This window comes from Aquarana catesbeiana, linkage group LG01 (assembly GCF_042186555.1).
Source record: "Aquarana catesbeiana isolate 2022-GZ linkage group LG01, ASM4218655v1, whole genome shotgun sequence".
Lineage (NCBI taxonomy): Eukaryota > Metazoa > Chordata > Amphibia > Anura > Ranidae > Aquarana > Aquarana catesbeiana.
The window spans coordinates 502,243,714-502,260,758 of NC_133324.1; the positions used below are offsets into that span (position 1 = coordinate 502,243,714).

A 17,045-nucleotide genomic window follows, 5' to 3' on the forward strand; every position below is an offset into this window, starting at 1 on the left:
AGGGTGTAAATTTTTGATTTCACTCTTCACTGCCTATCACAGTTTCGGAGGCCATGGAATGCCCAGGTGGCACAAACCCTCCCAAATGACCCCATTTTGGAAAGTAGACACCCCAAGCTATTTGCTGAGAGGCATGGTGAGTATTTTGCAGCTCTCATTGGTTTTTGAAAATGAAGAAAGACAAGAGAAAAAATTTTTTTTTTTCTTTTTCAATTTTCAAAACTTTGTGACAAAAATTGAGGTCTGCAAAAAACTCACTATACCTCTCAGCAAATAGCTTGGGGTGTCTACTTTCCAAAATAGGGTCATTTGGAGGGGTTTTGTGCCACCTGGGCATTCCATGGCCTCCGAAACTGTGATAGGCAGTGAAGAGTGAATCAAAAATTTATGCCCTTAGAAAGCCTGAAGGCTGTGCTTGGTTTTCGGGGTCCCGTACGCGGCTAGGCTCCCAAAAAGTCTCACACATGTGGTATCCCCATACTCAGGAGAAGCAACAGAATGTATTTTGGGATGTAATTTCACATATTCCCATGGCATGTTTGCGCAATATATCATTAATGACAACTTTTTGTAATTTTTTTTTTTTTTTGTCATTATTCAATCACTTGGGACAAAAAAATTAATATGCAATGGGCTCAACATGCCTCTCAGCAATTAGTGACAACTTTGTGCAAAAAAAAAAAAAAAAAAAAATAATGTCTCTTTCCCGCAACTTGTGTCACAATATAAAATATTCCATGGACTCGACATGCCTCTCAGCAAATAGCTTGGGGTGTCTACTTTCCAAAATGGGGTCATTTGAGGGGGGGGGGGGGGTTTGAACTGTCCTGGCATTTTATTCACAACATTTAGAAGCTTATGTCACACATCACCCACTCTTCTAACCACTTGAAGACAAAGGCCTTTCTGACACTTTTTGTTTACATGAAAAAATTATTTTTTTTTTGCAAGAAAATTAGAACCCCCAAACATTATATATATTTTTTAAAGCAAATGCCCTACAGATTAAAATGGTGGGTGTTTCATTTTTTTTTTTCACACAGTATTTGCGCAGCGATTTTTCAAACGCATTTTTTGGGGAAAAAACTTTTTTAAGTTTTAATACACTAAAACACGCTATATTGCCCAAATGTTTGATGAAATAAAAAAGATGATCTTAGGCCGAGTACATGGATACCAAACATGACATGCTTTAAAATTGCGCACAAACGTGCAGTGGCAACAAAATAAATGCATTTTTAAAAGCCTTTACAGGTTACCACTTTAGATTTACAGAGGAGGTCTACTGCTAAAATTACTGCCCTCGATCTGACCTTTGCGGTGATACCTCACATTCATGGTGCAAGTGCTGTTTACATTTGATGCCAGATCGACACGATCGCCTTAGCGCGAGATGCGAGAGCAGGGGGGGGACAGGGGTGCTTTTTTTTTTTTTTTTTTTTTTTTTTGCTTTTTTATCTTATTTTTAAACTGTTTTTCATTTTTTATTTTTTTTTTTTAATCATTTTTATTGTTATCTCAGGGAATGTAAATATCCCCTATGATAGCAATAGGTAGTGACAGGTACTCTTCTATTAGACCCTAGATCTCTCCTCTGCCCTCAAAGCATCTGACCACACCACGATCGGTGTGATAAAATGCTTTCCCAATTTCCCAATGGTGCTGTTTACATCTGGCGAAATCTAAGTCATAAAATGCTCGTAGCTTCCGGTTTCTTAGGTCATAGAGATGTTTGGAGCCACTCTGGTCTCTGATCAGCTCTATGGTCAGCTGGCTGATTCACCGGCTGCATTCTCGGGTTCCCTGTTGAGACAGGAGAGCCAGAGAAAAACACAGAAGACGGTGGGGGGGCATTCCCTCCCACTGCTTGTAAAAGCAGTCTAGAGGCTAATTAGCCATTAGGATTGCTTTTACATGAAAGCCGACCGCTGGCTGAAAAGAATGATACCAAGATGATACCTAAACCTGCAGGCATCATTCTGGTATAACCACTCAGTCGTGAATGGCGTACCTGAAGACAAAAAAATGGTTAACAATAAAACACAGTAAACGGTAAAGTAAAAAAATTGCATACCTGAAAAGCAAACATGATAAAACATAATAACAACAAAACATTGCAGAATAGAATACAGTAAAAAAGAGCAGAACAATCGAGAAAGAGAGAGAACAATAAAACGACCACTATTTTTTTTGGTTTTTTTTTTACACTTTTTTTTGTAACTAACTTTTATAATTGTTCCAGGTTTGGGTCTCTCAAAATGCGATGGCATCTTGGGAGACCCTGTGAAAGTGTGCCTAGTCTGTGCAATGCTGTACCCTACGCTAATACTCAACTAGTGTATGGTAGCGTTCAAAACATTCACCAATGCAAAGACCAGGATTGTCAGGACAGGAGGGACAATAATCGCGGGTGTCATGCCTATATCTGCGCTTGCTGCAGACACGACATCTTTTTTGGGAGGGTTCGTTGGGTAGGGGTACTCGGGAGGACATAAAGAAAATGCCTCTCATGCAGCCGACTGCATTTGGTTGGGGATGTGAATGGGGGAAGTACGGGTGCTGCAGAAGCGGTGGGTTCCCAATTAGGATTGGCGAATGCAGCAGGAAGGGCACTATGGGCCTGTTTGTCTTCTTCTTGGTAGCAGCGGGACACTACTTGTGCTTGTCACCTCACCAGCTTGAACTGCACTTATGGGACACGCCACGTCACCAAGTGTTACTGCAGTGCTGGTTTGACTACAACCGGGGTGTACTAGGCCGCTGGTGCTTGCCAGTTCACCAAAACGCTACCCGCTATTATTGTGGCTATTATGTTAACGATCGCAGGGATCAGGCCTGACTCTGGCCTGACGCTCCGCTTCTGCTGCCACGTGCCTCATGTCCATCAAACAGAGTACAAGAACTGCTGCCGACTATGCCATTGAGTTCCATACTCTGGCAGCAGAGGTTGCCTGGAACAATGAGGCCCTCGTGGCTGCTTTTTCTTATGGTCTCTCGGATTTCATCAAGGATGAGATAGCAGCCCAAGATATACCCACTGAGCTGGAGAGCTTGATCTCGTTTGCCATCCTCATTGACTCCAGACTCAGAGAGACTTTCTTTTAAGGAGCGCTTGCAGAAGCCTCCTGTACGTTTGCCTCTGAGCTTAGCAGTCCCACCCGTGCCTCCCTCACCTCCCATGCCTCCTGGTACCGAGTCGGTCAGTGAAGATGAACCCATGAACTTGGGCTTCTTGGTCTCTCTGCGGATGAGAGAGCCTTTAGGAGGAGGGAGAGATTGTGCCTTTATTGTGGCCAGGCAGGTCACTTTTTGAAGTCTTGTCCTACCTGTCCTGGGAACACCCGAACTTTGAGGTCCTGTCATGGACAGACCTTAGTTGGCGTTGTGTCGTCCCCAGTTATCCAGAAGGATAAGCCCCTGGTTTCGGTCACCCTTTCTTGGGCTAAGTCGTCTATCGTGATACAGGCTCTAATCGACTCTGGGGCTGTAGGCCTGTTCATTGATGCTGCCTTTGTATCAAAGCACTCAGTTCCACTGCAGCTGCATGACACTCCACTTGCCATTGAGGCTCTTGACGGGAGACCTCTACAGCCTGCCCATGTGACTCATGAGACGGTTCCGTTGTCCGTGGCCGTAGGGGCTCTTCACCATGAGATAATCCAATTCCAAGTGATTTCCTCTCCTACGTTTCCGCTGGTTATTGGTTATCCTTGGTTACAGAGGCACAACCCTTCTTTTGATTGACTCCGTGCTGAGGTTCTCTCCTGGTCACCACAATGCAGTGAAACATGCTTCCGGAAGGTAGCCAAGGTCCTGTGTACCTCTTCACTCTCCTCCCTGCCAGAGGAGTACCGTGATTTTAGCGATGCCTTTGGCCAAGATTAAGCCGGTAGTTTGCCTCCACACCAACCGTATGATTGCGCAATTGACCTTCAACCTGGTGCCACTCCCTCTCGTGGCCAAGTTTACCCTTTGTCGGTCTTGGAGGATAAAGCCATGGAGGAGTATGTTGCAGATGCACTTTCTCGGGGTTTCATCCGCAAATCCTCGCCTCCTGCTGGTTTCTTCTTTGTGAAGAAGAGGAGTGGTGAACTGAGACCTTGTATTGATTATAGGGGTCTCAATTGTTTCACGATTAAGAATGCCTACCCGATCGCGTTGATTAGAGTTATTTGACTGCCTCAAGGGAGCAATGGTTTTCACTAAGCTTGATCTGAGAGGGGCTTACAATCTCGTGAGGATTAAGGAGGGTGATGAGTGGAAAACTGCGTTTAATACCAGAACAGGCCATTATGAGTACCTCGTAATGCCTTTTGGCCTTTGTAACGCCCCGGCAGTTTTCCAGGAATTTATTAACTATGTCCCTCGAGATTTGTTGCAGTTATGTGCGGTGGTTTATCTCCATGATATCCTGATATTTTCCAAGTCCCTGAAGAGCCACCGCACAGATGTCTGTTGTGTGCTTCAGAAATTAACTAACAATCTCTATTGTAAACTGGAGAAGTGTGAGTTCCAACGGAAACAGGTTAAATTCCTGGGCTATGTCATTTCCACTGCTGGTTTTTCGATGGACCCTGAGAAACTTTCAGCAGTCCTACAGTGGCCTCGACCCGTGGGGTTACGTCCTCTGCAGCGTTTCATGTGTTTTGCCAACTATTATCGGAAGTTTATTCGTAACTTCTCGTCTCTGGTCAAGCCCCTGACCGATATGACCAAAAGAACGGTAACCCACAGAGTTGGTCTCCGGAGTCCATTAAGGCTTTTGAAAGTCTCAAGGCTGCCTTTGTTTCTGCTTCTGTGTTGGCACATCCTGATCCTACGTTACCTTTTATCCTTGAGGTTGATGCTTCTGAGACTGGTGTTGGCGCCCTTCTGTCTCAACGTCCTACCTCTGAGAGTGCTATGCATCCTTGTGGCTACTTTTCCAAGAAATTGTCACCTGCCGAGTGCAATTACGAGATTGGTGACAGAGAGCTGTTGGCCCTGAAAGAATGGAGACATCTCCTCAAAGGTACCACTGTGCCGGTTCTCATTCTTGCTGACCATAAAAATCTCACATTCTTGTCGGAGGCTAAACGCCTCTCTCCCAGAAGGGCGCGATGGGCTCTTTTCTTGTCAAGTTTCAGTTACATTGTCTCATTCTTACCTGGTACTAAGAATGTAAGGGCTGACGCCTTGTCACGACAATTTTCCTCCACTTCCAAGTTGGAGTCGGTTCCGGTTCCTATGATTCCTCCTGATCGTATTCTGGCTACGGTTCGCACCAGTCTTACTTTTCCTTTGGGTAAAAAAATTCTTGCTGCTCAGGTCGATGCTCCTCCTGAGAAACCTTGTGACCGCTGCTTTGTCCCAGATTGTCTCCGTACTACCGTGCTCCAGACTTACCATTCTCCCAATGCAGCTGGCCACCCTGGTAAGAATCAACTAATTTGGGCCGTTTCCCAACAATTCTGGTGGCCTAGTCTACGTGCTGATGTAACTGCCTTCGTAGCTGCCTGTTCCATGTGTGCTCAGAGTAAGACTCCACGACACCTTCCAGTAGTTCTCCTACAACCCATACCCAATGGAGAGAGGCCCTGGACCCACCTGTCTATGGATTTCATTGTGGAGTTGCCCAACTCCCAAGGCAACACAGTTATCCTTATGGTGGTTGACCGGTTCTCAAAGATGTGTCCTTGTATTCCACTTAAGAGGTTGCCCACTTCTAAGGAACTGGCTTCCATTTTTGCTCAGGAGATCTTTCGCTTACATGGGCTACCCAAGGTGATTGTCTCGGACAGGGGTTGTCAGTTTGTGTCCCAGTTCTGGCGAGCCTTTTGTGCACAGCTGGGAATTCAGCTTGCTTTCTCCTCCTGTGTATCACCCGCAGTCTAATGGGGCCGCAGAACGAGCCAATCAGTCCTTGGAGCAATTCCTATATTGCTATATTTCTGACCATCACAACAACTGGTCAGACCTATAACCATGGACGGCGTTTGCTCACAACAGTGTCTTGAATTCAGCTTCCAGATTGTCTCCGTTTATGGCGAATTATGGTTTCCAACTTTCCATGTTGCCTGACTTGTTTGTTCCGCAGAGTATTCCTGCGCTAGAGGAGGTCTCTGTTCCACTGCGTGGTCTTCGTTCCACTTGGCCACAAGCCCAGGAGGCTTTGCGTCATGCTAATGATAGGTACAGACTCCATGCTGACCGCAGACGCCTGCCTGCGCCTTCCTACCAGGTTGGAGACAGGGTCTGGCTGTCATCTCGCAACCTCCGACTTCGTGTTCCCTCACTGAAGTTCACACCTCGGTTTATTGGGCCTTTCCGTATCCTCAGGATTAACCCAGTGGTTCACGCGTTGGACCTCCTCCTAGAATGCGCATCTCAAATGTGTTCCATGTCTCCTTAGTGAAACTGTTGGCCTGCAACCGCTTTACCACCTCTGTGCCATGTCCTCACCCTATACAGGTTGAGAATCATGAGGAGTATGAGGTACAATCCATTGTTGACTCCCATAGGTTCCGTGGGCGCATACAGTACCTGGTGCATTGGAAGGGGCACGGTCCGGAGGAACGCTCCTAGGTCTCATCCTCGGACGTACATGCTCCTGCCCTCCTTCGTGATTTCCATAGACGTTTTCCCCTCAAGCCCGGTGGTCCTCCGAGGGGGAGGGGTCGTTGAGACATAGAAGACATCTGCCGACTGTCAGAAACCATGTCAGAAACCATGGGGTACTGTCAGGGCTGGCTCAGCCCTTCCTTCTCTGAGCTGGCTGCTCAGCTGTCGGCTAATTGCCAGCTCTCATCTCTCTCCACAGTTAACCAGCTGTTGTGGATCTGCTCGTCAGTCCTGCCAACTTAAAGATCTCCAGCTCACTTCATTCCTGCCTTCGCCTTGGTCACATTACAAGAAAACATCTCCTGCATTCCTGTTTAAAGACTGGCTTTGCTGACATCCCTTCTGGCTCCTTATCCTGCTTGCTGTTCCTCTACTTGGATCCCTGACTTGGCCTGGCTGATTACCCGATCTGGTTACTGAACTCTGGCTTGGCTGACTACCCGATCCGTTTACTGGACTCTGGCTATGCTTTGATTACGCTTACTCTAGTTACCTTTTTTATTTTTATTAATAAACAAGTGTGATTTTACTGTACTTCTGTCTCGGCCTGGTTCATGGTTTCTGACAGTCGACAGATGTCTTCTATGTCAGCAGATGTTTCTCCTTCATTCTCCTGCCTCTCTTCCGTACTAGCATGGTGACGGCGGCGGGGGGTGGTGCCGGCAGCGGCGGGGGGGTGCCAGTCGTATATTCGCACCATAAGACGCAGAGACATTTTCCCCCATATTTTTTGGGGGAAAAAAGTGTGTATTATGGTCTGAAAAATACGGTAAGTGCCAATATAAAAACTAAATGCCACAGTGATGATGAGTGGGTAAAGACTGACCTAAGTGTAACTGTAATCAAATCTACATCCTCACAGGATTTCTCCTCAATCTGACTGGCTTCACCTTTTTTTCATACCGTCAATCCTCACAGTTATTATATTATATATATTTTTACAAGTGTACGTTCTTTGGCAATTTGTTTACAGACATTATATCCTCCTCCTGTTTCACTGGTTACAATTTGGCAGCCTCGCTGTTTCCTCCTACCTGGGTGGGTCCTTGTGGTAGCGCACAGTTTAAGGATGTGGCTGGCTCCCTCCTGTTGTCAGATCTCGTGGTGCCCCAGCTCTGTCTGAAGATATTTTTATTGACGGCCCATGGCAGGATTTCAGTGGTGATTTCTCCTTCATCTCCCAGAAGCATCGGAAGCCAAGAACGAGATATTTTTTTCATTTTATTTGTTTTGTTTGATGTTAATTTGGTTTGAGGGTGGATGATTAACAATAAAGCATACCTTCCATTTCCAAGGAATTACAATGATTATAAAAATATTTGATGCAATAATGAATAAATAACTGCATGATTATGGCTGGCATTCAGTTTAAACGTTAATTGTTTGATTGGAATATATTTTAAAGCTTGACAATAGAAAACTGAAATCACCCCAAAACAGGGTCATGGACAGCACTACAAACTTGACAACAGTCATCCCAAGTCTGCTCGAAAATTAAGTTTTGATTGGAGCTGGGCTTTAAATTATATTTTGCATGCCGTGTCTGGTGCACAGACCTTATCACAACAGGAGCATAGGTGTGGTACCTGTACACAAGGTCTAAAACAGTCTTTGTTAAACTAGACCTATAGGCAACACTTATTTATTTATTTTTTTTCATTTTTGATAGTGTAAGGGTCTTCACCCCTGTTAGTTTATTTTTTTGCCATCTAGGACCATATCCTATTGGGGAGATTTAGGAAAGTTCCCCCCCCCCCTGTCTGTCATGATTCCCGATCAGGGGAATCTCTTGGGGACTCCCAGGTCACCAGAACTAGTGTCCCCATTTGAAGATTTCCCCTCAATACTTTTTCTTGGGACAACCCAGAATTTGGGATTTTCTTTAACTTTAACTTTCATTGATAATGGTAAACAGGACAAATAGAGAGGGCGAATCTCCCTAACGGTGGCACAGACCGCAATAAAAACTGACATGTTCTAATCCATCTCCATTCTGTCCAAAAAAAAAAAAAGTTTTGTTTAACTTTAAGGCCTCATGTACACTGCTGCTGCTAAATGGACGTTTAGAAGCAGTTGGGCATTTTTTTCTTCTGCGCCTGAACTCTCCTTTATGTTATCTTATCAGTACATGTACACAGGGTCGTTTACAGTCATTTCTAGGCAGTTGAGTTTAGAGGCTTTTTTTGGAATGCAAAAAAATGGGTTCAGAAGGTGAGTTGAGGCATTTCAAGCGCCAAGCGCTTCTTAACGCGGTAGCTTGCATTTAGCCGCGTTTCATTTACAGGCGTTTTTCATTTTTGCCTATTTTGGGAAAAAAAAAAAAAAAAAATATATATATATATATATATATATATATATATATATATATATATATATATATATAATATACATAAAATATATATAATTTTAAAAGGCTTCTAAATGCAAACGTGGCATGTAAACGTGGTAAACGGACGCTTTAACGTGGGTTACTATCTGTCAAGTTAAATCATTCAGGAGAGGTTGTAAAAATGTCCCGTGTACGTGAAGCCTAATCTTCACATTTGAACAAGCCAACTCATATTTTCATTTATAAAAATGATGAACTGCACGTATTTTAAAGAAACGTAGACTTTTTATGGGTTACAATGGAACTAAACCCTGTAAAATATGAATTCCAACCTTCCAGCAATACAGTGGTTACATCCCCTGCTGGCTTCTGTCATCTTCCTCCTGGCTACATCCAGGTGTTGGGCTTTTGGTCTCTTAATTGGCTGGTTGGGCAGTGGTCCTGAAATGTTTGCAGAGCTTAGTGTACATTCAGCAGAAGACAGGTACCGTATATACTTGAGTATAAGCCGAGATTTTCAGCACATTTTTTAGGCTGACACCCCCCCCCCCCCCTCGGCTTATACTCGAGTGAGGGTGCCCATCTGCAGCTGTACCTGTGATAACTAAAACAGCGGGTGTCTCCCGCAGTGTCATGCAGTCTGTGCAGCCATCCATTGTAACAAAGCCCTGCCCCCTCTTCGTCCGTGTTAGATGGAACACTGATACAATGCTGGGAAACTCATGGGCACAGTGGGGCTGCAAAATGGGCACAGTGAGGCTGCAGATGGGCACAGTTTACCCAGTAGCTGCTGTAATTCCCACCCTAGGCTTATACTCAAGTCAATCCCAGTTTTTTGTGGTAAAATTAGGTGTCTCGGCTTATATTCGGGTTGGCCTATACTCGAGTATATACTGTAAGTGTTTGTTATTGCAGAAGAGACATAGGCGGTTATTTACGAAAGGCAAATCCACTTTGCACTACAAGTGCACTGCAAGTGCACTTTCAAGTGCAGTCGCTGTAGATCTGAGGGGGACATGCAAGGTCTGCGGGCGGGGGGCTTATCAGAATCTGCAAGCCTCCTTTAACAAGGGGGCCCCCATATTCCGGCCCCCCACCCTATGTGAATGAGTATGGGGTACATTGTACCCCTACCTATTCACCTAAAAAAAAAAAGTGTCAAAAAATAAAACATTACACATATTTTAAAAGTAATTTATTAAGGCAGCTCCAGCGTCTCCTCCAAACTCTTCTCCCCTCTCCGGCTCTTCTGCCTCCTCTGCTGACATCTGCCTCTGCTGGTTCTTCTCCGCTGATGTCTTCTAGCCCTCTCCAGTTCTTCTCCCTCTGTCCGCTGTCTTCTGCCTATGCTGGGTCTTCCTCAATATCTTCTTGCTCTTTTGCTGGGTCTTCTGCGCTGTTTTCTCAGCTGTTCTCTCCCTCTGTTCTTCCGATGTTGGCTCAACGATCTCGCCCGCTCTAATGCTGGGTTCGCGGTGTGCCACTACTTATATTGGCATGGGGCGGGGGTCACCAGGTGACGTCATATGGGGGCCCACCCCTTATGATGTCACTGCCCATCATGCACCGGGTGGTGATGTCATAAGTGGGTGGGGCCTCCATATGATGTCACCCGTAACCCCGCCTCATGCCAATATAAGAAGTGGTACACTCCACACCCAGCATTAGAGCTGGCGAGAGCGTTGAATCAACATCGGAAGAAGAACAAAGGGAGAAGACAGCAGAGAAGACCCAGCAAAAGAGCGAGAAGATAGCGGAGAAGACCCAGCAGAGGCAGAAGACAGCGGACAGAGGGAGAAGAGCCGGAGAGGACTAGAAGACATCAGCGGAGAAGACCCGGAGAGGGGAGAAGAACGGGCAGAGGCAGAAGACGTCAGCGGAGCAGGCAGAAGAGACGGAGAGGGGAGAAGAGTTCAGAAGAGGTGCCGGAGCTGCCTTAATAAATTACTTTAAAAACATGTGTAATGTGTTTTATTTTTTGACATTTTTTTTTAGGTGACTGGGTAGGGGTACAATGTACCCCATACTCATTCACATAGGGTGGGGGGATGGAATATGGGGACACCCTTGTTAAAGGGGGCTTCCAGATTCCGATAAGCTCCCCGCTCACAGACCCCAGCAACCAACAGCTAGGGTTGTCGGGAAGAAGCCCTTGTTCTCATCAACATGGGGACAAGGTGCTTTGGGGTGGGGGTGGGGGGGCGCAAGTCCCTGCCCCCTTTCCTGACCTGCCGGGCTGCATGCTCGGATAAGGGTCTGGTATGGATTGGAGGGGTTTTTTTTTTTCAAATTTGGTATGGAGTTGCCCCTAATAATTCATACCAGACACAAAGTGCCTGCATTGTTAGGGATCAAAGTCAGATCCCCGTTCATTGAAGTCGGTTTCAAGTCGTAGGGCAAAGTTGGATCCACAGTCGTACGACTGTCGTGTCATACCAGTGTGAACCTGGCCTCAGCCATAGTCCACACTCATATGAATTGCTCCATCATGCTTCTTTTATTATAGTCATTATTCCTTATGATAGCCATAAACAAACAATTGGCAAGAGTATATGAAAGTGTCTCATTAGCAATACTCTTGGCTTAGAAAGAATACAGCTAATAGGTAATCTATGGAGAAAATAATTAATCTCCTAGGTGGCATAATGTGTTTTTAGATATCAAACATTTTCTAATCCTGTGAAATACACAAATTCATCTTTTGCATTCAACCGTTAAGTGAAACTTACTGTTGTCCTTTCAAATTATTCTAATGAAGCATCTTACTATAAACAACACAAGGTTCCCCATGCTCTGTGTATTTTTAATTTTTTTTAATGCAAATAGAAATACTATTGACTGTCTCATAATAAATGTTTTCAAGAGGCTGGGGCCTGGCCATTGTAAGGATTACTGGAAAATTGATAAAAATAGCACAAATAATGGTTTCCAGAGCAACAAGGGGGGAATTATACCACTCTCATATTGACGTATTTCAATGTGTTTAAGGAAAGTTACTGCTTCCTGCTATTTACTCAATTAATTTTGACAGTGGTATAAATACATTTGGACACTCCAGTGTATTATCCTTGTTCTATTCTTGTGTAAATATCACACTGCTAGTAGTGGAAATGTAGTACGTGTTAGTGCTGTGGGAAGGATGTACCTTAAACTTTAGCACAGTTTTATGGCGTATGAAAAGGGTCATAAAGAAACGTTAATCAAAAGGTTATCAGAGGTAGTAAACAGACAACATTTTGCCTTTAAAATGGTTCTAATTAATGTGGATGCAGAGGTCTTTGCGGAAATGGTGTTTGGGTCATTTCTGTTCTGACAGTTTCCTAGAACAGGATTTTCCTTTGTTTATTCTCATGAGAAAAATGTGTCACAGTTACTAGGGTACTGTCTGTTACAAAGTCAGACGGCAGTATTTTTCCTGCATGGAAGTGCGCTAATTTCTTGCCAGCAAATTATTTCTCAGGAATAGTCTTGTATAACCTGCAATGGGCGAGTACACTACATTGTATTTGGAGACACTCTGGAGCTGGAAATTGTACCAGTGGTCCAAATGTGGTACAAATCTAAAATAAAAAATGTGGAGCAATGGCATTAATTTATTGTTAAAATAAACCTCTTATATTTTGACAGGAAGCCAGCTCCCGAACTACTGATTGAGTATTCCAGGAAAGTGGACTTCTTAAAGGGCTTGTTAGAGGCTGAAAAATTGGTAAGTCTTGAATTTAAAAACGAGAATATGTAGGATAAAATGCCTGTTGAAGAAACCTGAACAGCAGAGTAAAGGTGTTGAACTTTACTCCTGTGAAGGCTAGTTGTCTGACTATCCTGCATTAACTAAACATCGAACAACTAAGAGATGGCTCCATTGGCCATGTAGAGTCATATCACATTGATGTACATGGCAACCCACTGATGCCTCTTATTATAGGGAGAGGGTTGTTGGCTTAAAGTGGTTGTAAAGACTGCAGTAAGTTAAAAAACCTTTCATGTTTTGCTCCACCTCCAGCCATCCCTAAATACTTACCTGAGCCTGATTTCGATCCACAGTAGCGGCTCTCTCCTCACTGGAGTTTGAGGCAGCCTCCCGCTGCTGTCAATCACAGCCTGTGAGGAGAGAGCAGCAAAGGGTGGGGCCGAGCCTATCTGTCTGTGTCTATAGACGCAGGCAGCGAAGCTCGGGATCGAGCACGCAGGTGTGCCACCATAGGAAGTGGCTTCCTATAGTGGCAGACCAAGAAGAGTACGAGCCAGGACTGCTAGCAGGGGACCCAAGAAGAGGAGGATCGAGGCTACTGCACAGAGCAGGTAAATATAAACCTGTTTGTTATAATAAAAAAACAGCCTTTTCAATCGCTTTAAGGGGGAAAAAAATGTTGAAAACACTTTATGCATAATTGTCAGTCAATGCTGCTAAGTAGCTAATAAATAATTGCTACCAATCAAGGTAAGCTTTGTCATCTAGCCACCCAGGAGCTACCAGAGTATGAATAAAGACAGATGGGGACAAGATATAGTTGTTCAGTTCTGGTGACACTTGTTTGATCAGTTGTCCAAACAGTGGCTTATTTCCACTACTGCATAATAACTTCCTGTAGTATGTAATGTGTGATATACAGTGTGTACCTTTTTTTATAAACCAAGTTTCATTACTGGCAGAAACCTTATGTAAATATATGATCCAATAAGGTGATCCATTAATTACAGCCTCATATAACAAAAATGTATGGCCTATGTTTTCTGCCGATCTGATCTTTCTGATTCTTGAAATGAGCGGTTAAGGTCACAAAGTCAGTAATGTTCCAAATAAATCAATGGCAAGATGTAACCAGCCATGTATAAAGTATGTTTACTTAGTTGCAACAATCATTAACATGTATCACCATGGAAAATTATAATGCGTGCATCACTTGCACTCTGGCAGAGAGCAGTTGTTTTGTTTGCCCACTTTTATTCCTCGTTACACAACTTGTAAATATGATTTGAATGAACTTAAGATACGTATTGAATTTTAAAAAATAAGAGATGAATAGCGTTAATGTATTGGTTTATAAAGTAGGTAAAACACCTGAAACCGGTTCAAACAAAAGCATGCCACATACTAAGATTCTTCCTTTTCTTCCTGGTGATTACATGTATCAGGGCAGCCATCAGAAATTTTTGGGCCCCTTACACAGCTTTATGTCAGCCCCCCATGCCCCCCCCCCTTCACACACACACACACACACACACACACACACACACACACACACACACACACACACACACACGCACACACCTGTTTGTGTCAGCCTCCTCACACACACACACACCTGTGTGCTCTGTGTGCAAGACAGAACGTCCCTCACACCTCTCAGCCTTCTTCAGAGGCTTAATGAAGGACATTTCTGTCCAAAACATTTCAGGCGTCATTTATGGCATTTATCTGTGCTAGCCCATTACTCTTGTCCAGGTCAGCTAAGTTTTATGTCTATTATGTTTGTTTTTTTAACTCTCATTGATTACTTTTTGGTACTTGAATGTTATTGTATTAGCTATTACATTGTGTTTTATAAATATCTACATTTCTACTTTACGTTTGATCTGTCATTCAAAATCCTGAGGGGGTTATACCGTGCCTTGCGCACCAGGTCTTTTTTTTGCTTACTTTATAGATTGGACTGACTAAATGTTTTTGCACTGAATGCCAATCCTTATTATATCACTAGATGTACAGTAAGTCCCCTTCTTATGAACAAGTTCCATTCCAGGAGCTAGTTCGTAAGTTCAACTTATTCAAAAGTCCATAATAGATCAGCACTTGCAGACAAAGTGTATTCTGGCGGAAGGAGCCCCTCTATCGGAACACAAAGGCACAGCATGGGAGATCGCTGCACCAACATTGCTTGTGTTGGTACAGCTATCTGTCAGTTTTTTTGTGTTTGTTCAACTTTACAGGATTGTTCGCATTTTTCAAAGTTTGCAAGGTAAATGTTCGTATGCAGGGGACTTACTTCATGGCTGAATTGACCAAATGCTTCCAATAATCTAAAGCGGGGGCCATGGGAATTTTCCTTTTTAGCACTATGGCTTTCCTAGCTTAAAATTAAATGAGTCCTAACAGAACTCTAAGAGCCCTAGTTGGGGCTAGGTGATTAACTAGGCCCATTAGGCATACGTCAATACTCGGCGGGTTTGAAACAGTAGTGAGCTGGAAAAAGAAAACTTGAGAGCTCAGCCCAAAATATTTGAATCGAGGGACAGTTTAATATGTGAGTAAATTCAGCCGGGTCTGCTACGCATCTCCAACATCTCGCCAAAACGGCGGGGATAAATCCCATGTAACCGTTGCAGAGTAAAATATATTCTGTGTAAATTGGATCAGTCGGTCTCTACCGGAAACTAGCTGCAATTTGGGGTAATCCCATATATCCTCCAACTCCTTCCCATCCAGTCCCGAAACCTCCGCCTACCAGACAGTACAGAGAGTCTCCAGACCCTCAATAAGGCCCTGTAAATCATGGATAGAGGCTTAGTTAGATTATCATCTCTCAATAAAGTTTCCAACCCAGAAAAAATAAGAGTCAATGTGGTAGTTCCGTATTGAGTTTGGTACGCATAGCAGAGCTGAAGGTACTAAAACAGATAGGCGTTAGGCAGGGCATGCTGTCGTTTTAGTTTGTCAAAAGTTCACAGACCTCGAAAGGCATCAGATTGACACATTCTTAATGCAAGGGTTTCAATTGCGACAGGGAAGAGAAGGGGTGACAGAGGACAACCCTGGAGAGTTCCCCTGTGCAGTGGCAGGGAAAGAGACAACAAATTCTTTACCAGGAGAGCAGAATATGGGTCAGGATACAGTACAGACACTCATTTCCTAAAGTTATCTCCCACACCAAAACCTCACAAATAAGCTGGCAAAAAAGGCCATTCAATAGATTTTAAGGCTTTGGCAGTATCTAGAAAGGCTAAATTGTTGCAATTGTGCTATTATTTGTGTCCTACGGATGTTGATAGATGTAGATTTGCCAGGCATAAACCCTGTCTGATCATTATGGATAATAGGGAGAATAACAGAGTTCAATCGCATGGCTAGAACTTTCCCTGAATTTTATGGTATATGTTTAATAATGAAATTAGTCGATAGGACATGCAGTCTGTGGGATCTTTATCTGGTTTGGGTATAAGTACAACCGTAGCTTCCTTTCCACAGACAGAAGACCTCAGAGTATACTTGTACTAAGATTGGGACTATAACATCTAAATACCTACTGTATACCACCAAAGGAAGGTCATCAGGACCAGATGCTTTGCCCAAGGACAAGACAGCACTTTAAATTTATCCTCAGTTATGTCTCAATCTAGAAGAGCTACCTGTTCCACTGTAAGTTTGACATCCGAGTAGGCGAGTTTGGATGCATACATGCTTGTGTAAAATCTGTAAAAGCAGAATAAGGTCTCATGGGCATCATAAACAAACATCCCCTGTGGGATGTAGAGGTGGGACATAGTTTTCCATTGCAGGCATAAAGCCTGATTTGGGTTAGAAATAAAAGCTTTTTCTGCCCTTTGATAAGTGGCAGCCAACAGTTCATCCCCTTGCCTAGAGGACCTTATGATATCGGAGATGGTAGACATAAGGGTGCTCGGAGGTGTGTCTTAAAGGCATCCCAAAAAAGCCATCTGCACTGCTCTCCCCTGTGAGCCTCCAAGTACAATGTCAGTTGTTCAGGAATACGATCATTGGATCCAATCAAGGACAGCCAAAATGGGTGAATTTTCCATGTGGGATGAAGTCCAGGCAAACGTAAATTTAAAGAAAGTAATAATTGAGTTATCTGATCTTCCACATCTATATGTGGGGCTAAAGGGTCTCCGTAAATCATGCCAACCCAGTTCAGTAAGTAGATGACTAAAGGCAGTAGGACCAGTAACCACAGATGGGGTAGACTCACCATGCCTGTCCAAGAGTGGATCCAACACACAGCTAAAGCCTCCCAGGCAAAGAATCTCTTAAGATGGCCAACGTGCTCTTTAACCAAGTTGGTTTCTTGCATGATTTGGTCCTGGAACTAATGGAGGGCCGTAAAAACCTGGGTGCGTTTTAGTGGAGTGCCCAGTACATGTACATTCAACAACAAAA

At 43.9% G+C, this 17,045-nt stretch overlaps 1 protein-coding gene across 2 annotated transcripts in view; it reads left to right on the forward strand.

Annotated features, from left to right (window-relative positions):
• USE1 (unconventional SNARE in the ER 1) overlaps positions 1–17,045 on the forward strand; it is a 190,604-nt gene that overhangs the window by 92,107 nt on the left and 81,452 nt on the right. For both annotated transcript variants that reach the window (XM_073593039.1, XM_073593048.1), the window contains one exon: positions 12,557–12,635. In XM_073593039.1, the coding sequence (XP_073449140.1) occupies positions 12,557–12,635 (79 nt within the window). The remainder of the gene's footprint in view (positions 1–12,556; positions 12,636–17,045) is intronic.